The sequence below is a fragment of the Lissotriton vulgaris genome, chromosome 2_1, assembly GCF_964263255.1.
Source record: "Lissotriton vulgaris chromosome 2_1, aLisVul1.2, whole genome shotgun sequence".
Lineage (NCBI taxonomy): Eukaryota > Metazoa > Chordata > Amphibia > Caudata > Salamandridae > Lissotriton > Lissotriton vulgaris.
This window is the reverse complement of record NC_141687.1, coordinates 944,079,016-944,104,810: the sequence shown is the minus strand read 5'-3', so window position 1 is coordinate 944,104,810 and position 25,795 is coordinate 944,079,016. Positions and strand designations below refer to the sequence as shown.

At 45.0% G+C, this 25,795-nt stretch overlaps 1 protein-coding gene across 11 annotated transcripts in view; it reads left to right on the top strand.

Moving 5' to 3' along the window:
• Positions 1 to 25,795, top strand: part of MAP7D1 (MAP7 domain containing 1) — a 268,439-nt gene that overhangs the window by 185,776 nt on the left and 56,868 nt on the right. For 4 of the 11 annotated variants that reach the window (XM_086956477.1, XM_086956476.1, XM_086956475.1 and 1 more), the window contains exons 6-7: positions 762 to 839; positions 12,087 to 12,197. The exons of 3 other annotated variants lie outside the window; for them this stretch is intronic. In XM_086956477.1, the coding sequence (XP_086812603.1) occupies positions 762 to 839; positions 12,087 to 12,197 (189 nt within the window). The remainder of the gene's footprint in view (positions 1 to 761; positions 840 to 12,086; positions 12,198 to 25,795) is intronic. 4 more of the 11 variants (XM_086956478.1, XM_086956482.1, XM_086956480.1 and 1 more) reach the window with 1 other exon arrangement.

Here is a 25,795-nt window from a genome sequence, read left to right as displayed (position 1 = left end):
AAGGGTATGAGGCAGACAAATCCTGGATGGAGAACTATTTTCCTGGTCCACTTTCAGACCAGCCTTGGTGCCTCCATGCAGGTGAAGCGATCCGCCTCCTTCGTGTGATCTTGAGTTGCTTCAGCTCCTGCTTCAGAGGTTCTTCCTGGTTTACATTCCGAGATAAAATACATTCATACCAACATTACCTCCAGAAATGAATCTATTCCTAGCCTTGAACCTCTTGTACTTCTAGCAAATTTGAGACCCTGAATCCAGGGCTGTCCTCCCTCAGAGCTCTTCTTCTCCAACAGGCAAATTAAACAAGATTACATGGCTGCCTCTTTCTGAGCCATTGCAGGGTCATTACACACTGCCTGACTGTCAACCAGTTCATCTAGTGTGTATGCATGCAGAGAAAGAGGGGCTAGAGTTGCTTTTGGGATTTTTTTGGTGAGGGACCTGCGTTCCAGAGGCAAGGCAAACAGATGATTCCCTGTCCGCAATTAGCTTTGATTTCAGGGAGCTGCATCCCGAGTAACCCAGCTCCTGGAAAACACTCCAAACGTAGACCGGGAATCCTCTGATTTGCAGACTTTGAAAGCATCCGTCTTCTGTGGGGTGGATGTTATTGGGTAATTTGAGATGATCTTCATCACAACAAGGTTTTAGAACAAGTGTGTTCTGTACTGCCATGGGTGAAAATGTCAAAGGCTAGCCATTCGTTTGTTTTGCGCTGCTGAGGATGTTCTTAATGCTGACCTAGTGTTTAACTTGCATAGAAGAAGACCTAGATGTCATCGAGTCCCCGCTGGAGGGGATGGACCTTAAGAATCGAGCCAGCTCTCCACTTGGATCAGGTGGTGCAAGTGTGTGGTGCATGCAGCATGCAGTTCTGGACCAGGCATATGTGTGCATGACAAAGGCACATGGATGTGGTGTATGGTGGAAATGACCGCTGAGTGATCCATGCTGGGTTTCAGGGGTGCACTGTCACTGGAACTAGGTTCTGTGTCAAACAGTTAGACCTTATTAAACCACAAATTCAGTGTAACATCCTGGAAAATTGACTTGGAGGTGACAGCACTGGAACTGCTTGTTGTTATGGATGGAAAAACATGCAATGGTGAAAGCATCATGAATACTGAGCAACATCTGCCCTATACAAAATGTATTTGCATCGTTTTGTTTATCTCTTAATGCAGCCAGACTTGTCACGGGGTTGTGTGGGTGGTGGGTGGCTGGCAGACATGCTTGCGTGTGAGGAGGTTCTGGGTGGTTGAGGGACAGGTGGCAGACATACATGCATCTATTCATGGGTCTCGGGGCTTGGAGGGCAGGCGGCAGACATGACTGCATTTGTTGGCGGTGTGTGGAAGACCAATATGCCTGCCTGGATTTAGGTGGAAGAGTCTCACTCGAGAGCAGGCAGCTGGCATATGTTCAAAGAAGGTGAGGGGGTCTGGTGGGTAAAGTGCAAGTGGCGGACATGCCTATGGAGGGCAGACATCCCTCTCTGAGTTCAGACTTTATGTGGTTGTGAAGTAGGTGGCATACAAGACTGCATGGAAAGAGGATCGTCGATGGGAAGCAGACCTACATCTGCCCTGGGAGCAGGGTTTAGGGAGGGTGAGATGAATGCAGGTCTTCCAGCGGCACAAGGACAGGGGTATAGGGAATGTGGCAGCCATGACTGCATGGGAGCAGGGCTCTGCGAGTGGTTTCTTGTGTTTTGTTTAAATGCGAATGTGCTATCCCTCGACATCTGACCTGCGAATATCTTCTTTCTCTGTATCGGAGTGGCTAGCTGTCTCCTCCATGACACTCAAGCAGGGGCATGTAAGATTGTTTTTGTGCATGCTTTTTCAATGACTGCACCCAGATCCTTGGGTCCTTTTGTGTGACTGCTTACCAGCTGCATCGTGATTCCAGGGCATGTCTCGGAATGCTAGTGGTGATTATTATTATTATTTGCTGTTTTATAACTCGCTCCGTTACTACCAGAGTGTCCTGGCGCGACCTGGTGATGACCTTGGTAACTTGGCAGGAATGTGCACAACTGGAATGTCATTTAGTACAGGCACGTTGGTTACCCCAAGTGGGATTAGGGTGCTGTCTTCATGGTATGCCAGATTATTAGATGGTCATTTTCTGCAGCACGGTGTTAGTCATACCACAGCAAGACAGTTCAGACTGTTGCATCTGCTACGAAAAAAGGCTAAACCCTTCAGTGGTGGCTGGTGTAGTTTGAAAGTAATGAGCTGTAAAATTAAATCATGTGTTAGTCTGGGGGAGAGCAGGGGGCAAGCATGACTTTCCTGAGAGTGGTTCTCTAGCGTAAAGGAATATATTCCCCCTCTAAGAAAATATACTAACAATGGGTGAACAATGGTGAATTTTACAACATATGTCTAGATTCATCAAGCATTTTTGTGGGCGCAAACGGTGCGAATCGCAGAATTCAGCTGTTTGCGCCCGCAAAAATGGCATTTGGAATTCATCAATGGGTCACGATCGCATTTAAGGAATCTCAATTTGAGATTCCTTAAATGCTATTCATGATCCATTAAAAAATTGCGATTTCGCTATTTTTTGCCCCTATTTACCACGAAGTCAGACTTTTGTTCATTTTTATCAGTTGTATGTTACACACACATGTCCTTTGGACATGTGTGTGCGCAACATAAGTCTAAATTTACATTTCACGGGTGCTACAGGGTGTCCTTTGGACCCCCCTGGAACACTTGAAATCGCATCCTTATTTGCGATTAGCAATTTGCTAATCGCAAATAAGGAATGTGTAGGAATCGCAATTTATTTAGAGATTCCTACATGAATCCCGTTTTGTACGTCCTTAATGGCGATTCCTTAATAATCGCTATCAAGGACTCGCAAAACGGGACCATGATGAATCTAGCTGTAAGTTCTTTAATAGAATGAGCAAGAGCTCATGGCTGTGATCCATAACTCATGTCGAAGACCTTCAACCGGTATTGCCCTTGTCAGTGGACTATAATGCTTTGGTAACTTAAGAAGAGCATTCGTTTTAAGAGCGTGTTAATTATCAGCTTGAATTTTGTTCCACTGAAGGCAGTGAATGAGAAATTTAATTTTTTATTTATGCTAAAATATTTATGCTAGCGTTAGTGCAATGTGCAATCTGCCTTTCTATAGGCAGGGTGTAGTTAGTTATTAGTTGAAGAATAAGAACTTTTTTGTGTTTTATAGAGGTTGCATAATATGAAGTTGGTCTTCCAGTAGAGGTCTCAGCTTAGAAAGATGATGAACATATTTAGCAGAGGAACTGATCGTTCGGATATTACACCTTAGAAAAAGCTGAATACATAGCAGTGGACAAGATGGCCTTTCCATAATGCGCAAGCCTCAGCATAGTGGGACCTTGAGTATGAACAAACCGCAAAGGCAAATGCGCTTTTTTGAGTAAATTGGTTCTGGTCCACATGAAAATATAAGAAAGTGTCTCTTGCTGTTAAAGAGCTATCACTCTTTGAAGAAGGCCCATTGCAGTGAAGCAGGACAACAAAGATAATTATTGCTTAATTACACGTTCTCCTACTGCAGCATTGTTTCTGCTTAAGGCATTGCCTAAAGACAATATGCGCTTCTGGAACAGAAATATTTTCTGTTCCGACTGTACGTCAAGGAAGGTATATTATGTGTTTACTTTCCATAGGTGTTTAAACATTGCCTGGAAAACCTGTCCAGCTTCTTTCTCTATGTGCATATAGAAACTAGATTTATGACTCCTGGTATCATTAAGACCATGGCAACAAGAACAGATGATGGACAGAATGCTGAACAAATCAAACATTCACCTCTAGTCGGAGATCTGGGTTTAATCCAATGTCTTTTTGCTCACCACTCCACACCAGTTTGGACCCAGCCATATGCAAATCAGTCTTCACCCTGCTCCCTATGGAAACAGTGCAGCCCGAACTGCCAGGCCAGGTCCTCCTTGAACCGGAAACCAGCATCCTGGGACCTGTTTCGGGGGTATAACCCTTAATCAGCCAGGCTAGCTTGTATTCAGTGGCACAGTGAGTGCGAGACCCACTTATAGGCATACCCTTCACGGGGCCCTCGAGAGATTGAAGGTTAACTGGACTGTTTTATGGATCTGACATTTTTTTGGTGTTTTCATACGTTATTATTTACTCCTGAAAAACCGTACTGACACAAAATAAAATGATGCAAAACAGAGCTCCGATACTTAGTGCAAAATGGTGCTAAATTATCCCTCTGTTCTATTATGCTCCACTTCTTTCTTCCAGGGATCAGTGTTGCTCTGTGGCAGAAAAAAAGCCAACATTCCTAATTTCTTCCATTGTAGTCAAAACGGATGGTGATTTAATTTTTCTTTCTGCTCCACTAGCTGCCGGTAAATTGTACAATGTTTAATATGCTTATTTGCACAAACTGGATTGTTTATGAGCTGGCATTTTAATTAATCACTTCTTATACATGAATGTATTTATGTACGAGAAGACATATATGAGTGATATTTATGTTTGGGGCCCACAGTTGTCCATTTTGAGTTTTATTCCATTTAAACTGTGCCTGCTCCAATGTGGATACTCCCAGGACTCAACCGGACAGCACCGCGCTCCCGGGCCAGATTTGATGAGCAGGCCTTACGGTTGCACGCTCGCACATGCGTACTATACGGACCAACTAGTGCAGGGGGAGATTGGCAAGTCAACCTACCTACGTAGCACAAGAAAAACACCGTCCAATCGGGGTGAACCATCAAAGCATAGCATAACTCACATAGGCTGCTGTGCCCCTTCTGCTTTGAGTTTCTGTAACCTAACGAGATATCAGACTCCACAAACCATAAAAACTGGTAATACACTGCGCTTTTAAGTACGCTGATATGCGTGACAATCGTTTCACATGCGGTAATGTAACTTAAAATGCGTGACACTTGTCAGGGCTGCCAGAAAGACCGTAGCTGTGAACGAGCAAATGGACACCGCGCTCTCACATGATCGTCATGCGAATTTCACATGATAACAGACAGCCAAGTACTATCTGACGTCTTGCTACTCGGTGCACTGTGCTCACCTATTTGACTGAACTCCGCAGTGCGTGCTCTTTGCAGTGCCCTTAAAGCACAGAACTCGAGGCTTGGCCTGACCTCGAAACCTGCGCTGGCACACTGCGCAGACTTCAGAGCTCATCTTCATGCCTACACCCTCCCACCCCACCCTGGCATAATTCGTCGTAGGATGGGGCTAGGAAGGCTTGCTGACTCCACCCCAAACTGTAACAAGTTGAGAAAGGGAGGGACGGTGGAGAGTAGACTCCAGTCCCTGATCGACGTCAAGCCCCTGGTGCTGCAGGGCTTCCAGCAGAACCGCCCGGGGCAAACCGCGTCACACCGTCTTCAGGGGGTGGAGCTCAGCCCACAGGTGTTGCTGCACTTTCAGAGTCAAAGCTTCAGCTATATACTTTGTGCAGGCATCTGTCTGGTTTGTAGTCCCTGCAAGACTGTGTTACCAGGTATAGGTATGGTTGGAGAGTAATCTGTAGGAACCGCGTGTAGTCCTAATGCGGAGTCACTGGTACCAGGATTCAAAAGGCAGGATTCTCTATACATCGAGCATTTGACAAGGGGCGTCGCGTGGAGTGTCTTGTTCTGAATCATCTTTCTATGCCGCTGTACTAAAATTTCGATTTTAGCAGCCTGAGGCTTACACCACAAACTATCTGTACTCCTTTGGAGGAAACCGTAATCTAGAGGCATGTCCACAGAGGAGGGAATTTTGAGACCTACTCATGAGGGCTTTGGTTTCTAACGCCTATGCAGAGAGAAAAAAAGTTTTCTCTAAGGACAAAAAAACAAGATGCTGACTCACTCCAGTTACCAGGTTGTAGGATAGATGCAAAACTACTGCTACAGGCAAGTAACTTACTTCTGTCTTCCGCTGTACACCTCTTAAAGGTGACTGGGAAGCTGAATTCGTGTTTCAGTGTAAACCTGGCCTCGATGTAATTTTCTGCCCAAAACTGGGATTTCTCTATTATTTGCCCAACGTGAAGGTAAAACATGGGCAGGAGCCCACGTGAAGCAGAAAGAGTTTCAAATAAGGATGTCATTTTCCTCATGGCTGTGCTAGACATGTGATGAACAGTACCCAGTGGCCTTCATTGTGAGTATGCTGGTACTTGGGTTCAGTAATGCGGCATAGGAAAATGCAGATGCCGCTGGGTAGGGGCTTCCCGTGGTGCAGTATTACCTTCACATTTAGGTTGGAATAGCAGCCAGATCATTAATACCAGACTTTCCAGCTGCAGTGTTTGATATTATTACTTTTTCCTACTCCCACGAAAACTGCACCAGTTCAACAAGGTTTTACGTGGCCAGATTTATGAAAGGAAAAACCCCAGATCTGATGGTAGTTTTGAAAAAACATGTAGTCCCGACGACAATGACGGTTTTACAGTTCTGATGGGGGTCGCAAAAAAGATTCTCTGCCACAGGTAACATAAATGTATTAAGACATCATCACAACTTGTATATACACTGGTGCCAACATTTAGTTGTGGGTGCAAATGTAGAACATGTTACATCCCGCCACCAATTTTACACTTGGTGAACGAAAAGTTTTTTTAAAAACCATGATTTATGAAAAACAGTCCTCGGTCAGTTCTCCAACTATGATTTCAGTTCAAGTGCACATCAAAGGTGACATATGGCCTGCTGTCATTAGGTTTGTTTTTTATTATTATTTTTTACAAACCACTTTTAGAAGAGCTGCCACTAGTGCTCTCATAAAACTGGAGGGTAAAGTTTTGTGCAAACCAGTTGCACAGAAAAATGTCCAGCCCGTGGACACAAAGGTACTTTGTAAACCATGCAACCTTAGAGGACCTTTCCAGCCGATGGGAACCTACTATTAGTTGTGACCCACTGGTGGAACATTGTCCTGGAAGATCTCTCACCCCTTGGTTTCTTCCAGCTGCTGATGTTTAAATACTTTACAACCAAAAACCTTGAAAGATGTTCCATCTCTGGTCTCCCACAAGATGTGTGTGCTAGGATTTTTACACAAACCACAGAACCTGGGAGTCAATCTACCATCAGTAAAGGTTCCTTGCAACCCATAGAACTTGGAAAAGTTCCCTCCAGTGGCGTCTCACAGCTGTAGATGCACCGGTTCCTTTACAGACCAAGGAACCTCAAGAACGTTCAACTTGCAGTTTTGCTATTGACAATTAATTTCAAGAGTTCTTTATAAACTATGGCGCTAAGCGTTGCTCCAGGAGACCAATGATGATCTGTTGGCATGTCTTTGGTGTTCATCTCCATAATACTATAGAATTGCTCGTGCCCTGCATTTTTTTGCATTTTCTGAATTATGGCGCACATAAGAAGCAGCATGTTATTGTTATCTAGGTACTATTCTAAACAGCTGTATGTCAAAACATTGAGTAAGAGAGTTGCATTACATGTAGTGAGTCTGTGACTCCTTCTCCATCTTGCATGGAGAATTTAGCTCATTGATCTGGCAGGTTGTTTGAGGTTTCGTGACCAGCATAGAGTAGTTAATTATTGCATTCTTTGTGTGGTTTGACTTAAAGAATATGTGCTGTGAGTACCTTGAATTGGATTGCCGGTTTGCACCAATCATGTTGTGTCCGTGTGCTTCTTATGCACATCATTGGTGAGAACCAGCTCATTGAAGACCACATGCAGAATGGCGCCTTAGATACCTGCGGCATAGGGTAGGAGTGTTTGAAATGGTGAAAGCATGGCGTACGGGCTCCCTAAAAATGATGTTACAGTTCCTGGATAGCGAGACATGGCAGCGGGTGGGTGAAGTTGACCCAAGTAGGTCTACTCCACATTGATATCACTTCCCATCTATGAGGCAGTGTCTAGAGATTGATGAGCTACAAAAAAATCCCACCACAGTGGTCTCTCTTCCTGGGTCATTTACATATTTTTCCCAGTTATACTGTTCTCTCTGGCCTGACACAGGCTCTGAAAATGTTTGATTTAAACAGTCCCCTAATTTCGCGCTTTGTGCTCATGACCTTGTAGCACCGGGGAGGGAGATGATCGGTTTAAGGAGGGAATCCGATTAAATGATCATTATTGCCTTGTGTTTTCTCAGTCTGATGTCTTTGAAAGCCCCTTTGGTATTACTTATCGTTGCTGGGTTTTCAGCGATTGCAGACTAAGGTTCTGTAATCTGTTGTAAGGTGCCCTGCTGTGGCAGGCTCCCGCACGCGACGTTGCAGAAAGTCTCCGTCTCCTAGGCACTACCCTCCTCCTGCCATCTTCTGCAGCTCCAGAAATAAATGGGCTTCCAGGCAGAAAGCCAGGATAGCTTTTTTCCAGCCAGCTCATGAGAGCTCTTTGTAAATCTGTGGCAACCCTCCATCCACCTAGATTAAGGTTACTGTTCTTGAACCCTGCCCATCACCCTTTTGCCCCAACAGCCCTGAGTGGGGCTTGAGGCCACAGCAGACATGCACGTTCACTGTGAGTGGCAATTCACTTTCATTTTGCTCTTTAAATGTGTCTGCAGATTCCCAGACTACTGAAACGCATTAATTTGCTCTTGACTGAACTGCAAAATCTTGATTTAAAGTCCAAGGTGTGTATCCCTTGCCTTCTCAACAGAAATTAAGCGGGGGGTCTGTACATATACACTCGTCCCAGACAGTAGCGCTAGCTGTGCAACCGAAATTAGCTTAGCACATGACTAACTCTACCAGGTCCTGCAGTACTCTGCGGGACAGACATCTTAGGAATTCTCCTGACTATACTAGTCCACAACATGTTGGTCGGCATTACCCCTTCACGCCATCATTGATGCATTAGCTAAGAGGCTGCAGGATTGACCCTGGGCTGGAGCTTCAGCCTTGTTGGGTGTTTACTGTGTACCTTCACCAGTTTCATAGGTGTCGGCTTGCGTCACTGCTGGCATGACTGTGTCACTCATGCCTAAGCACCCCGTCACTCACTCCTTTTTACTGTAATTTCATGTGCAAACGCAGAGACAAAAGCATGTCTCTGGTCCGCCTGAACAGCTTCTACACCAGCCATATAACACACACTTCATCAAAATGATGATCCCAAGGGGGAGAGTACTAGCTGCAGTGCAATATTCTCTTACTTTCTTATGAAATTGTGTTTTGTCCTAAATAAGAGGGAAACGTGTATTTTGGGCACCTTCATGTTTTCTTTTCTTCACAAGACCCTGTGTGAAATGTTCACACGGTCCAACCATTATTTTCTTATTTCAAAAAATAATTTTTTATTTACATTTGCAGCGGTTGAAACTTTTGTATAATTTTTTTCCTTTCATTTTCAACTATCCACCACAATGCTGACCACTTGGTCATCCGTGGTATTTCTGTTACTTATTGGTTATCAAACAAAAACCTTTGAAAAATAAATTATCGAATTTGATCAATGTACAGGTGCTCCTGACCATTACTGGTGTTTGCACACTGCAAAGGTTTTCAGGCATATCCCAAATAATACGTTTGTGCTTGTTGTGTATACCCAAGTTCCTGTATGGAATATAGGGTCACCCCGTCTTTGTAACTGATTGTACGTTAGTGCAGCAGTGCTTACCGTACTGCGTAATGGGAGTCGACCAACCATGGGAAGAAGGGAAGGGCTTTCGTTGAACAGTTTTGTGATTTATTAACCGTTTCTTGCTCTCGCACATACATCTTCCAGTATTCTCAAGGTGCTTAGTCTGATAAGACTCTGCTAATCCTCAGCCTGTCGATTCTAAAATGGTCCCTGATCAAACGGATAAAGCCCTCACGCCACCTTCCTCAGTTGGGCTGGAAGACTGTTGCAGATTGTCTTGAAAAATTGATTCATCGATGTATATCTCAAGGAATGGAAATTGTGGTATTGTGATTATTGCAAGGTTTTCCACACATTTGTGCTTAGTTGCTGATTGCTCTAATGAGGACATTTGTAGCACATTAATATTCCTTTAGTGGTAAATATACGTATTGTGAATGCGCTCGTTAATAGGGGAGAGGGTAGGTATAGCAAGATGCACCAAAAGAAATTCATGTTCACAGTGGGACACTTTAGCAAAAATGATGCGTTCCAGTTATGGCGGACACACCAAAAACGTAGGCTCTGTACTGTTGTCGTAGGGCAAAAGGAATGCGACACTAAAGAGTACAGAGGTAGCGCAAGGACAAACCTATTAAGGGCCACAAGGTCTCTGTTGTAATGTCAGGCTGGAAGGAGGGGTTAAAGTCTCGGCCTCACCGCTGAACTGGAACGGGTATAATAACCGGTGGATTAATGTGTTTTCTAATTCAATTATATCACCTGGTGCTGGTCATACAGCGTGTTAAGTTAACTCATTTGTTTCCTTCCCCTATCCTGCAGATGTTTCACTTATGTCTTCTTTTAATTTTCTCCAGTTTTTGTGTTTTTTTTTTTTTATTAAGCCCACTGTGAACTTCATACTAAAAGCAGGGAAGGGGTACTCGAGCCTCTAGTTTCTTGAGGTGCCGCGGCTCCTGTGAGACGATATTGCATACTGTAGAAGAAGCTTCACCTGAGAGTCTAAGAAGACCCATTTTGTTAAGGCTTCTATTTAGTAGGATAGACCAAAATTGCAGTTTGAGTGTGCAAATGTAGGATTATTGCAGACTGCGACAATGTAAGTGGTCAACTGGTTTGGGTGGATGATAGAGAAGCTTGTGCAGGAGCTGTAGAGACGCGCCTTCAGGTGTGCCATTTAACCTTAGTCTGATTCCATCCATCCACGACCTTCTTTCGGCAAATGCCAGCAAGCAGTTGACAGTGGTCCCGAGTCTTCTGTAGATCTGGCATTCATTTGGATGGGGGTGGAAATCCAGGCTGGATTCCCTGACCGCCCATGTAAGAGCAGGAGGGTGGAGGGGTTGCTTTGTCGACTGAGCCCCCATCCAAGCTACTCCAAGTAACTATTTATGATGAAAGAATTTTCGGGGCCGAGGATATGGTGAAGAGGTTTATTTTCTCATCGGCGAGTGTGATTAGAGACTATGAAAGGTGTCCAGTACAGATAAGGTTGCCTTGAAGAGCATCCCTTTTGACCCTTGCACGGGCCAGACGCCCATTTGGCTAGGGTCAAAGATAAATTGGGACTCCATGAATGCTATGTAATGAGAGGCCGCCATGTTCTGTAGGACCTTGGTGGGAAGATGGCGTTTATATGGTGGCTGTCCAGCATGAGATGTCTAAAGCAGGATTTTACAGATACACTTCTGCACTCACTGCCCGATCTTTACAAAACACCTGAGGCAACAAAGATTGTGGCAAATTTTACTGTACAGGCAGAAGGCTATGTGCACTGTCTTTGGCTGAAGGAGATTGGGCTGTACCATCACATATGTGGCAAAGATGAGGCTACAGAGGATTAGCTCGTTTAGGCAGGGTGAAATATGCCATTGTCTTCCAAATTTTTTTTTAGGGCTACCAAACTTCATCAAAGTAGTCTAAAAACTGGTCTTTTCAGCGCTATGAAGTGGAGTTAATACCTCTTTACAATGTTCTGCAGTTTTTTTTTATTGGAGATTACATCAAATTGGCTTCTTGTAGTTGTTTTTTCCTCATGATCCATGTATGTATGAGGTACTAAAGTTGAGTCCTATACATGGTGAAACGTTGGAATTGTTGCCTGTGCAGTTGTGTACATAACTATTAGGATCATAAACCTTCAGGGTGAGCCTGTTGATGATCTGTGCCTCATCTTCCTCTTTCTTAAGCAACGATGCATGATGTCATTCATGGTGGTATCCATGCGGCCTTGCACTTTATTGGAAAATGAATCATTTAAATACATGTAGAAGCTGCATCTGCCAAACCTACTCATGCTAGTTTACAGGAAGAGTACACTCTGGCCTGGAACTGTGGAAAGGCCTTGTTGTTTTGTCTTGCGTTTTGGGAAAAGCAGTCAAAAAAGGCATGGGGAGCACACAAGTTCACAAGAATGGCGGCTTGTCCAATTATACGGATAACTGCCAGAGCGCAGGTGGGGCAGGGAGGAAGCATAACTGTAGGGACCCTTGACAATTTGCCTAACAAACTATATTTTCTCCCTTTTTAGGTACAAACAGGTGCTCGATATCTGCAGTAAATCTCCCTAAACATGTGGATTCTATAATCAACAAAAGGCTCTCGAAATCTTCTGCCACCCTCTGGAACTCGCCCAGTAGAAGTAAGAAGTACTTATTAGCCGTTGATCTCCTGCGGTCCAGTCGCTGCACGGAGAGGCATGGGGCGGGTGGGACCTCTAGCAGAAACTGGAAATGTGGAAAATCCAATGGGGCTGCCTGTGCTCCATTCCTCTGACCCTCACCCTCCCTTTGATTCTGTCTTCTGCCTGTATGGTTGCTCCACTTCATGCCTGTGTGGTGTTCTTGCTGGTATTCCCATATCCATTTGGCAAGAACTTGTTGAAGTGAGTACCACTTTCCCCACCCACTTTCCTTCCTCCATCCATCTGTCCTACCTCGGCACCCCAAATGGATCATCCTCTTATCTTCATTCTCTTTGGGTATTTTCTGTTGATCCTTTTACTTTTGGTGATTTTTGGTTCATGGCAAGTTCTTGGAATCTCTTCAAGAATCCCGCATGATTGTTACCAACTTCCCCATCGAAATCGCTTTCTGCATGGACCATCCCTCCGTTGTAATCTGGAGCCCCGCATGATTGATCTGCCAGCTCCCTACCCTGTGTCTGCTCCAGTACCTCCCTGGGAACTGAAGTTGGTGATTGGACTACTGTCTTTACTGCTGTGCAGACTTCTCTTTCCATCAAGTAAATGAATTCTTGATGAAATGAATGACAAAATATATTTGAAGCTCAGATATCTTGGTGTGAGATGTTTGAAAATGTTATTTTGTACACTGTTTGTTGTGCCTTATCAGACTTTCCTGGTCCTTCATACCCTGTTTGCTGTTCTTCGTGTTTTGTCTTGTACAACAACATGTGAGACATTCCAAAATCCTCCGGAAATTTGGAATGTGAGAAATTCCAAAAAGCTCTTAAAGATGACGGGAAGTAGTCCATGGGGTTTAAGTATGGGGCTCTGAGCACTCTGGTCCTACCGTGCAGCCCTGCAGGGTACACCAAATGTGGTGCTGCATGTGAAGACCAAGTTTAAGGCCTAAGAAATAGTCCTACAACAATTTCAAGCCACTAAAAGTGACCTTTGACACTGTGTCCCCCATGCAACTATACTTATGTTTGCATGGGACAGAACAAAGATGTTTAGTCAATGTTGACCCAATTTAACAGTCTCTTTGTAGTTTGGTGTGTCTTGGTTTGTAACACCCCATGCTACCCAAGCAGGCCATGTCTGCCCTAAACCACTATCCAGAATCCACAAAATGTGACCCTCCAGTGGGAGTGGATTTTCACAAACCCATCATTTTACTCTCAAGATACTTTGTGTACTTATTTGGAAAGTGTTACAATGTATACACTGAATACCTCCCACCCTTAGGGAGACTGTCCTAGGCGTTCTCGGGGCATTAGACACCTACTCCTAACTTTGTGCCGCCTGACAATGTAATGAGGATTCAAGAACTATTTTACCTTAAACTCTGCACAGTGCTGTTATAGAAAGGTTTTGACATGGGCCTGTAAGTGTTCAGACAGTATAATTTAACACTGGTTTTCCAAACCCTATGGTGACCAGGCCTCTGCCAGCAGTGGGCCATTACGCCTTCTTTGCCATAATCTGGTGGTTGTTTGGCTGTGAAGGTGATATTGGCATGGAAAATGCCTTGATAAGTACTACAATGTTGAATCATTATAGTGTTTTTATATATTGCATCAAAATCTAATAATGGTCTCATTGTATAGAGGACACAACACATGGTCTGAAACCTTGCCTGCACAGAGGCCGCGTAGGTAGAATGATTACACTCCCAACAATAAAATCTATTGGTTGGTTAGGATGGACAGTGGACTTACTGGCAATATTTGCAGTTCTAAGTTACTTTTTAGGTCTGGCTTGACAGCCTAACTGTTTATTTGCTCTACTGCTGCCTATTCTTTAAAAATAGAGCGAGTGTGGGCTGTCGTTCTACTCAGAAAAAAAAATCTTTTTCACCTAATGCTATTGGCTTGTGGTGTATTATTACTTCTATAAAGTGTCTGCATTACAGTGAATGAGGGACTGTTTTACATTTAAAAAGTACACTGAATTGTTACCCATTACATGTGTGATCTCATGGGTATTGTATACCAAAAGCAATTCTTTTTTAGTTTTATTTTTAAGGCAGTACACTTGTTAAGAATATTTGGTTTAGGACTCTACATCAAGATGGACATTGTCAGTGCTTGTTATCTCATGCTTTTCAGATGTAAAAACAAATAACCTATTAGGGAGAAGCAGAACTGGTGAGACTTCAAAGGAGTGACGGCTTGGTTTTGCACCATCCTGGCCTCTTAGAAAATCAGAAAAGAATCATGAACATTTAGCTGTAATTAATCTTTTGAATGTGAATATTGGGCAGCCGCCTTTCTTTCTCCATTGTGTATTAGGTTCTTATGAAATGCATCGCGTGCACTGTTAATTACCCTTAAAGTGTTGTCCATTGTATAATTGAACCAAAGTTGTGCAAAGCGTTACTGTAGAATACAGCAAACTGTCTGATGGAGTCAAATCTGACCCCAACAGGCCATTGAGAGGTAAACTTATTGCTAATAATTATCACTATTTCCAGCAAATATCTGCTCGTCACCCTCTTTTTCTTGTTCTTTGTGGTGGCACTGGTGTTTAAGTTTCCCACCTGTCTCCGCGCTGCTGCGTATTGTCTTGTGATCTCTTCCAAGCCTACAATTGGCTCTCTGGGGTGGTCTGCCAAATGTGGCAGCTGTGTGCGCCTCTCAGATCCCTATCTCTCTGTAGAAAGAGGGGCACAGCCATTTGTGCCTGAAAAATTTGCAGTCAAATGGAAAGGATGTCTTCCTATTACGAAGCACTGACGTTTGACCAGGGAGAAGATGGGGGGGGTCTTTGGTGTAGGCATCGAGAAGCCACATCTTGGAGTGTGTTCATCCATTTCTCTTCTGGAAAACCCCAACAGAAGACCTGACATGGGGAATCTTCTTCAGGTGACCAGGAGTATCCGGCCACCGCAGCACTTTTGACCTTGGGCTTTCTTCCAAGGAAATCTTGATTTGTGTCTTGCTGCAGTTGGACTTCACCTGATAGGACCCGTTAGAAGGCACGGTCTCTCATGCGAAACGTAAATGATGGCCTTACCTCATCTCTGCCCCCATCCCCCCTCTCAGGGAGCCCTGGGGGTGCGCCACACTCCAGGAAATTGATCAAGTGTTTGCTTTTGGAAAAGAGGACTGTCTTCAGAAACCAGCAGTGGTCTGTGTTTTTTCGACGTGTTCGTACCACTGAAGAATATTTGCGTCACCTGAGTCGTGGTAGGGCCTGTTACACCCTCCTGGCTGGAATGATGCTGAACTTCTTCCCACAGCTGGGCACATCTGGAAAGGTTGCACCTCTAGGCCCACCACTTGCAGTCCCGAGTGGATCTAGCACAATAACAACAAAGCAGCAGCAGCAACCAAACACCATCGACCTGCGGCTATTGGTCTGCTTAGTCAGCACCTGATCGGGTTGCTTGAGGGCTGTGTGTTTGCTGGTTCCAGGAGATAGTGGTGTCAGAGCTCAGATGTATGCAGAAAGGAAGGCTATTCTGAGGGGATAGGGTTACCTTGTCGCTGCCAGCAGAATGTATGTATCGCCTTGAGTTCCTCAACTTCTTCCTGTCAGGGCGTATCCTCCTTCAGTTTACTTCATACACACCAGGGTGAAGATGCCTTGACCTCTAGCTGGACTTGTTCAAGACGAATTGAAACACAAACTTTTGAAACGCATCATTGTATTCCCCTTTATGTCAAGAGTTTTTTTTAACTAAGGTGAATTAATATTAATCATGATGTAACTGTTCTTGGTGATTTTCTATTTTCTGTTATTTCGTTTTTTTCTTAGCTGTTTCTGTACTGTTCCCTGTGAAGGCCCTGAACTGTGTCAGTCTGCATTTAGTTTGTTGTTCTGTCCTTGAGCCAAACAAGTGGGTAAAATAAGCCGTTCGGCCATCCGCTCTGAGGGTGGTGTCTTACTTTCTTTATCTTTGCGACTGTAGGCATGACCTAAACATACGCCAGTGTGCCCTATCCCACAGGCTCTAGAATTTTTACAAAGACTTTCCCGAAAATACTGATTTTCCTGGCCTAGAACTCTACCCATCCGCTTTGAAAGGCTGTCCAGGCCTTGGCCCTCTCATACTTTACTTCTTAAGTAGGCCTCAGTAGACTTTTTAATAAGGCACTAGTAAAAGTCGCAATTATCCAGAATTTTCTCCAAATTTCGCCTTACACCGTCTTGCTTCATTGTTTTTCAAATGGGTAAACAATTTGCATAAAAAGTCTTGGGACATACACTAGAGTGGCTCGCACAGAAAATCTCTTGCCAAGAGATATTTTTTTCTCGAACTAACGTCTCGACATTACTTGCTACACATTTTTTTTTTTATACACAAAGTGCATGCTTGCTTAAAAAACTCACGCAAGATAGTGACCAATCACAATTCACTCGGAAAGCATAATTTAATTGAATTTTAATTGGTCCTTTAATAGGCAAAAGGGAACAGAAAGCACTTGTCCTTGGTTAAGAATACCATATGTACTGACCGACTCTTTATCTAAAGAGCTACAACAGGTGCACGGTGTCTTACAACACCTAATGGTTTGTTAAAAATACCTGCAAGTACAGATTCTTTATCTAATGAGATGATAATAGGTACAGACCCTTGACCTGAGAATGCCAGCAAGTTCAGAACTTTTGTGAAAGAATGTGAGAAATTGTGGAAGTTTTGCTTGACCCCGACCTATAAAGGCCTTTTGGGTGATAATACAGGTAGATACAAACCCTTTACTTAAAGAAGGTACCAAAAGGTACAGGTCTTTTGGCTGAAGCTAGGGATGCATGAATCGCGACAGTCCCTTTTGCTAAGGGAGCACCGTTGCCATGGATGCATCAGTCAGTAGAGGCCTTATGGCTGGGACTGGGAGTGCACCAGCTGCTGGGGGCCATCTTGATTACGATTACACCAGATGTTACACGCCCTTTAGGTTGACTTAGAGTGTACAATAGGTAAAGTTTTAGTAGAAAAATACAATACCAATAGTTACAGGTGGCTTGGCGACGATGACTCCGTAAGTACTGACCCTTTGCAAGCACCTTCGAGGCCTTTCGAGTACACTCCCTCTCCGCCGTGTCTAGTGTGCCTGTGTAAAGGCCGCATTCATGCCAGGGCCTCCCTTGGGAGTTCATTGTATGGAGAGTTGACCAGTGGTAATAACCTGCAGATACGGCCTTGAACCGGTCCCCGGGAGATGCCCCTCTGCTAAACGAAACCATCCTCCTTGTATATTGAAAGGTTTAAAGCTCTAACTGTGTCTTCGCTGCTTTTGCCGCGGGCCCTCCCTTGGTCTCAGTGCGGTACCGCGCGCCCTCTAGTGGCTGACTGAGAAATCTGTTATGACTATAGGCCTGCCCTGCTCCATTAATACATTGTTTTTATTTTCCAGTTTTCCTTTATTACTGAGTCACGTTTGTATTGGGGTCAGTCCTTGTCACTCAAAGATATGTTTTATTTTCACCTTTGGGATTCCGGCAGGCTTCTTAGATGCCTTTGCCCTCCCTCTCTTCTTCTTCGGTGTGCGCTGTGCGCGGTCCCCTCTGCTCTCTGCCCCGGGGTGAGCCGGTCACCGGGCAGCAGGCCGTTGTTTGTTGTTCCGTTCCATGGCAACCCCTGTGCTCTGCCCTCGGTTTCCATGTCTGCAGAAGGCCCGGGACTGGTGTTCTTGCTGCTGGGTCACATGAGCCGTCTGGGCTCACGGACCAGGGCGGGTCCGTGGGCAGCCGCGGTTGCCTCGTTAACGCTCTCGCATGCAGCCCGTCGGTGTGAGGGGGCTCCTTTTTATTGGGTCGGTATCTGTGTACCCTGGAAGGCAGCCGAGCTCTTCACATGGGCCGGGAGACCACCTGCCGGGCCGTGAAGGTGGCAGGTGCCCGGACGAGCTCTACTATGAAAGAACGTAAGATACAAAAATACAGAGAGAGTACATTTTGGATGCATATATCACATAGACAGAGCACATAAAAATATCTCTAGTAACAACAAAGGCAAAGTACAACTTTTCCCCTGGAGCGCTCCCTTGTCTACTAAGAATTTGGTTGTTTCGATCCTTTACTTCCCATTATCGCCACCTAGTGGTGACGTGCTCTCATACATCACCGCTTGAGAGAGCCTCCCAAGCAGTCATTGTTAGTAAAGCTGGTAATAATGAATGCACGTCCGCAGCACGCTCTGCCTTTGGTCTAGTTTCTGGGTGCCAGTCACAGGTGCTCTTTATTACTGACGGAACTCAGCACTACTCTTATGTCATCCTTAGAAGGATGAACGGCTGAATGGACCCACTTGTGTTCAAAGATTTGACCTTCTGGTTAGAAACCTCTACGATGAATGCATTAGTCCACTGAGCTATCTTACTGGATAAGTGACCGAGGAGAGTTTCCTGTCCCTTTGGGGAGCACTAGACCTGCCTATGGTTCGTCTGCTGCTTGGAAAATGCCCCCTGAATTATTCAGTTGTTGAGCCCAGAGAACCTTAAAACTGTACTGAACAGCACTGACTACCCAGTGCTTATTTTGTAAAAATAGAAGTGCCGGGGCCCTCGTCAGGCCACTGCGGCTTGCACCACCCAATGCCCCTGCCAGGGCTGCCAATGACAGTATTAATACAACTACCAAGCAGCACATTCCTCTTAGTGTGATATTTCATACTATTCCAGGTCCCCAAAGCTATAATAATGGTTCGGGTGGCCGGTATTAAAGAACTGTTGTTGTGCACTTCAAACAGCGCTACCATATGGCAGACTGTCATAAGTGCTGGTGTCGACAATTAAGTGCCGTTGCTGAGCACCGGAGACCACCGGTTCAGATTAAGCACTGCGCCTGCCTTAAGAGCGGAGGCGGCCATCTTCCTTGCCTCGAGGCAGCCCCTGCTTCATACACGCTTGGTGCAGTGATCCTGCTCGATGTAGAATCTTTGGGGAATACACCGCAACCCTTTAGGAACCAGGCAGCTGCTATTTACCTGAATTAAAAGTTCAACATAGGATTATTTCAGAACCCTACAGAAAGTTAATTTGTTTAACAAGCAGCAGAATTGGAGACTAAAGAAGGACAAAGCTTCAAATCTATTTATTTATTTATTCAAAGTTTTATATAGCGCGAACAAGATCTTAACAGATATCATAGCGCTTCACGGGGGGGGAGTGGGCAAACAGGAGGGTGAGTAGACCTAATAATTAGGTACAATATAGTGAACGGTAGCATAATAGGATAACAGTCATGTGCTAATAAGATACAGGTAAACACTCAGACAGTAAAATAAGGCGGTGCAGAGTCTTTGATCTAACTATAATAGAGATCATGAAATAGCAGAGAACACTCAGACAAAAATATAAGACGGTGCTGAGTCTGAGCTAGCTACAATACAGTTCTAGCGAGAACAATGAACATTCAAATAGACATTATGATAGGGCGGTGCAAAGACTCTGATCCAGCTGCCATAGAGATCAGTGGATACCAGTAAACCCTCAAAAGACAATACTATAGGACGGTGCATAGTCTTTGATCCAACTGCAAAAGAGGTCAGTAGGTCATGAGCATAAAGTTATTGGAACATTAAGTATCCAACGTTACAAGATCGGTGCAAAGTCTCTGAGCAGCAACAGTGAGGATCAGGTGAACTTGGCCATAAGGATGGCTTTCACTTCTTTCTTGAAGAGTACAGTGGAGGAGATAATCCTCGTTTCAGGAGGGAGTGCATTCCAGATCCTGGGTGCCATTCCTGAGAAGGAGCGTTTGTAGGTTTTTTTCCTTACGGAATCTGCGAGGTTTCAGGAGCAGACTTTTTGTACTTCTATTGGATCTCGAACCTCCTGATATAGTCAACTTTTGAGTGAGGTAGGTGGGAGCCTTGTGGTGTATGGCTGAGTGTGTCATAACCGCAATTTTCAATTGTATTCTGGCTTCGAGGGGAAGCCATTTCAGGGATTTCAGGTCCGGGGTTATATGAGAGTGTTTCCTTGAGCCCGTAATGAGTCTCGCGGCAGCATTTAGGGAGGCTCTTAGGGGTGCTGTTGTTGCTTGAGGGAGACCGCTGAGGGCCACAATTCCATAGTCTATGCGGGGGATGACTAGTGCTTGTACAGCAGTTTGGAAGTCCTTGGCTGGGAGGAAGGGTTTGAGTTTCCTCAAGGTGTTGATTTGAAAGTTAGCTCCTTTCGTTGCTTTGCTAATGTGCTGTTGCATATTGAGCTTTGCGTCAAGTGTGATGCCTAAGGATTTCGCAGAGTCCACGACGATGGGTTGGACATTGAATGCTGTTAGGTGATTGAGCCATATTTGGGTGGTGGTAATTTTAGCAGGGGGTGATATCAGGAGGAACTCAGTTTTCAATGCATTTAGTTTGAGGTGATTGTCAGCCAACCAAGATTGGGTGTTCCTAAGTGTGCAGTTCAGAAGTTTGATATCTTCCGGGGATTGTACCTTTAGGTAAAGTTGAGTGTCATCGGCATACGTGTGGAAGTGTACATTGGATGCCTGGAGCATGGTAGCGAGTGGTTCCATGATGAGGTTGAAAAGCGTGGGTGAGAGGGAAGATCCTTGTGGGACGCCTAAATCTACTGGCACTGGAGAGGACAGCACATTGTTGATCTTGAACTTTTGGGATCGGTTGTGTAGGAAGGAAGTGAACCATTTGAGTACAGTCCCGGATAGGCCCATTTTGGTATTCAGGAGCTCTAATAGGTTCTCATGTTTGACCGTGTCGAATGCTGAGTTTGAGTTTGGTGCCCATTAAGAAATAACCAGGTTACAGGAGGGAGTACAGTACTACAATAAGGACACTCTATCACCTGAGTTGTGAATACATGGATGTATAAAGTGCGCTGCCTATAAGAGGAGATTAGTCTAAAGGAGACCAGTTCTTAGGGTAGGGTCACTTTAAGGAGAAACTGCTCCCGTTTTATGCCCCCAGCCAATTTAGAACAGGGTAGATTTAACATATGTGATCTGGGGTGAAATAACATATGCGAATAGTGCACTTGTGCGGTAGGTGATGGAAGCATCGTGGCGTGTATGTGCAATGAAGTGTTGACATTCTAGCTGTCAGCGATCCCCTATGACTGGGGGATGGTGGGTGGAGCACTTCACTGGGTTTGTGGCATCACTTTTGACGCAGAGGCATCTGTGTTGGGACTCTTGTACACTATGTGAGACCTTTGTCACTTACATTCTATATCCCATAAGGACTATAGTGAGTGATTTGACCCAAGTTCCGGAGTTCTCAGATTTCCCCAGTTTCCTGTGGCACATACCAGGACCGAGTCTCCCGGATAAGCATGAGCAGAGTTTCCTGGAGAGGTGAGCAACGTCGGTGTAATCCCACTCTCTCCTCTCTTCAGTTGTCACGTCATGGCTCTAAATCTCTTTCCAGCCATTGGTTCTTTCCACAAAGACGTGGACACAGTCTCGAGCCGCTGCCATCAGCAAGTCCTCGCTGACATTCACTGGCTTACCCTCCTCCTAGGCTTCTTGCTCTTCTAAGACACTACTCCATTCCGCTCTCATCACCCACTCATCCCTCTCACCAGGATATAATACATCTGCTCAACCTATTCACCCCATCCACACCCACCCTATGACTATCACCTGAAAGAGGCACCGACCCTCACCCTTACTCCTGGATTCCATCTCTCTCGACCTGTCCAACAGACCCTTATTTGTTATTTGACTCTCGCTATTTGCCCGCCACACATTTTACTCCTGCTGCCTCATTGCCACACTCCCAAGCCACTCACACTATCCACTCCGGCAAGACGCAGAAGGACACACTTTTCTGGACCTGGTAGAAATCACAGCTGGACATGCATCCTGAAGCCTACAACCTAGCGACGAGGACCCTAAAACAGGTCATCTAAATCTCAGTGCTTTCACGATCCCCTCATCTCCCTGATACCTGGCCCTCAACAACTCTCCCATCCTGTCGACTACCTACTACCTTTCAAACATCCAGCCTCTTGGTCCCTCTGGCGTCTTCTAAAAAACCTCACCAATCGAAGCTACCCTGACCATAATCCTGTAAAAAACAACCTCCACCCCCTCTGCCCCTTTATTCCCTCCAGGTATTCGACTCCCCCCAATATGGTCTACAGCAACAGGTACCTCTCCCACAAGACAGTTTCATTACTCTGGTCTACAGACTGACCAAGCCACCCCTCTTTCTCTTTTAGTCCCAACATTTTAAGCCTGTTGCTCACTCCTACAGAGTTCACTTTCATCTTCAACATTATTCACTCATTCCTTTTGTTCTGGCACCTACCCAAGACATTTTAAATCAAGCGTTTAGATATGACCACTCAAAAAGCCCACTGCTGAACCAGACTTCTGCTGTCAAATTTTTATCTTGTCGCTCTACTCCCATTCCTTCCCACAATGCCTGAACATTTGGTGTTTAATCAGCATACTTTTAACTCTGTTCAGTCCTCGTAGAACCCGCACAGTTCGCACCACTCTCTCATGTATACAGATGTCTCACCTGCTCAAAACACTCTGACCCCTGCAGCACTCTTCAGCAGTTGTCCACCCCACAGTGGTACCCATTGCACATTCATACCCACCCTGGCTACATTTGCGTCGACGACCCATTGAACCTCACTGCATCTCATTGGGCCTCTCTCTTTCACCGCTGACGCACAACCTATTTGTGTTTGCGCCGCTGTCCTGCATCCACTTATGGAATGTTAATTTCATATAATATTAATATAGTTAATATACTTTTCTTACCTTCTTTATACTGCATTCTTCTATGAACTTGCAGCCTCATTTGGTTTCCGCTGCATTCTCCAAAAGGTTGAAACTCATACCTTTTTTATCGTCTACAACCTTCATTGCCCACCTCTAGTTCAGAATCCCTGACCATTTTACTGCCAGTGGTCACTGGAAGTGTCTCGAATATCTTCTACATTCTTCCAAAACAGAAAGCATTTATTGTCTATCTCTCACAAGCAGACACTCAAACTTAGGTGTTTTCCATGGGTTTCTTAGGCTGCCACCAAAAATGACATGTACCACAAAATGGTAAGCATGTACCTCTCTGTAGATGTGGTTCTGGCTGTGGCGAGTTGCTGCGTGAGTCAGATGACTTATGAGTAGAGGGTCATCAGACCCAAGCGCCCTGGGATAGCAGGATGGTCTGCCTGCAGATGGACGTTGGTCCTGTAACTTGAGGCGTGTAGTTCTTGGACCCTGAAAGTAAGCCACGGTCACAGCATGTGTAGTATCCGCTGTAATGTCTCTTTTAGGGAGGAGTATGTTGCAAGGTGACACTGCTGCAGACCCCACCTTCTTCCGGAGTGGCAGCCATTTTCTAGTCACAGATGCACGTGCTGGGCAGCAATGTGGCGGCAACATGGACTGTCTTCCACTGTACATCCCGTCTGAGTCTTTACAGGTCCCAGTAGAAAGGCAGATTCCCAGACAGGGTGAGGGCAATCCAACCCCCCTGGCATGCAAGGCTGGCCTGGAAGCTGGTGAGACAACAGCTGCTGGAGTGGACGTTTATAGCTGCTATACTGCCTCTCCGGAAATGGTTGGGTACCCGCCACCTCCCAGCCTCATATGAACTTTGACCATATATCAGCAGTTTGTTGGTGAGAAAGTGGATATTTCCATTCTTTTTGTATCGGATATTGACAATTCAGGGACGGCTCCTCTGTTTGAGCGGAGAAGCGTCGGCCCGACTGCGCTAGAGCAGCGGGCACACACAAATAAGTATAAGTAAAATGGTATGGCATGGCATTGGTTGGCATGGCATGCCATTGCCATTTTACTTAGGGGTCATAGTGCAAGGGCAGGGGGTGTGGTTGAATCCTGCAATTGCAGGATTACAGCTGCCCCTGTAGTGCGCACGTGGGGTTGGCCGGCTCTATTGCTACGGCCAGCCTGACATGCGTACTGTAAACCTAGCAATATCCTGACTGTGAAACAGCCACGGAATTGCAGGCACATGCCCCCAGCCTCCAAATGAGCACTGTGAGCCTGCTCCCACCAATCCTGGAGCTGCTCTCCGCATGAGAGCAGCTCCAGGATTGGTTGTATTGGTGTTCACTGAGCAGAAAGAAAGTCCTTCCCTATCCTGCTTGTGGACACTGATCGGGTAAAGTGTGCACCCGGGGGAGCAGTATATGGTGAGTTTGGCGCCGTAGCACCCCACCATTTTTTTATAGTTGTAGCCGCTACCGATTAACATATCACTCAGTCTCACCCTCCGTTGAGAGTTTTGGAATAATGACACTTGAGCGAGCGCCATCCACTTACCTTGAGTAACATGCTGTGTACCATCACTGAACGGGTCATATGTAACACAAGTAAAAGGCACTGGGATGTGTTCAGGGCTATTGGGAAGTGTTGGCAACCACCAGATGCAAATTAAAGAAGACTCGTGTTACTCAACATATTACAGTCTCTTATCTTATCACCAGAGGTAAAATAAAAGTACAGGTGTTTAACGGTTGTTCTCGGTTTTTCTGTAATTCTTATTTTCTGGAAGCAGTCTCATGTATGGCCGGCGGTCAAAACACCCAGAAACAGCCATCACTTGTTTAGTCCACAAGGAGTTTTCAAAATTGTTAGAAGCTCTGTTCTACCTAAATATGTATACATTTCAGTCTTGTAATTAATGTGAGTTTAAAAAAAACAGATGAGAAAGTCTGTGACATATGAGTGGACCCAGGTCTTTGGCCAGAGCGGTGCACGTGCCCAGTTTTTACTCCCCGACAGTGGTGGTCTGACCTACAAGGGTAAATTTACACCATTGTGCTCTTACCCTGTGCTCTACAAGTATACTACGAGAAAACAAAATGGGCAAGCGGCCGCACACCCAAAATGGGATGTGTGAAGGGAATGTTACCAGTGCTTGGGATTGGTTCTAAGGTGTCTAATTCTTGATGCATTTAAAGCGTGCATGTCCCCTATGGGGAGAAGCGTTTATTAATGTAGAGTATGTACCTTGGATGAGTAGAAGGTATGACTGTTTAAAGTTTCAAGTGGAAACGGTAAGTACTGTGAAAGAAGTACTCGCGAGTACCATTGTGTAACTTTTGTGGGCCTGTCTCCATAATTAGCACCAGATCATAGTTTAGGAGACTTACCCGTGACCTTTGATTGAAACGGAACCATTCTATATCCAAATGATCTTAATTACAGCACAGAATCAAAAAGAACTCTAACAGACGACAAGACGCAGACAGGTAGGGGGGTATTGGCAAATTAAATGCAATGTAAAGGATATGGTTTTTTTTTTACATTAAATGGCCATGTAAAGTTATAACCATATATGTGGCATGGGTAGTTTCTCCTTGGCATTGTGCACCTAGGCCCGAATACTTGCTTCTGGAACTGTCTCTGTTTAGAGTTCAATAGATGTGCTGTCGAGAAATGTATTCTGATAAATTATATTCTTACCGTATATTGCATATCTGTTTCCCTTGTAAACTTTATGGTCAGGCTTTAGAGGTACGTTTGCCCAGGTTGCCAAAACAGCAGTTTACCAGTTCTAACTTCTAGAGTACATGATTGCCACACTGGTCACTTGTTTTTCCGAGCCAGAAAAAAAGGGGGAACGGGTAGTTAGGATTGGGGTTGAGAGC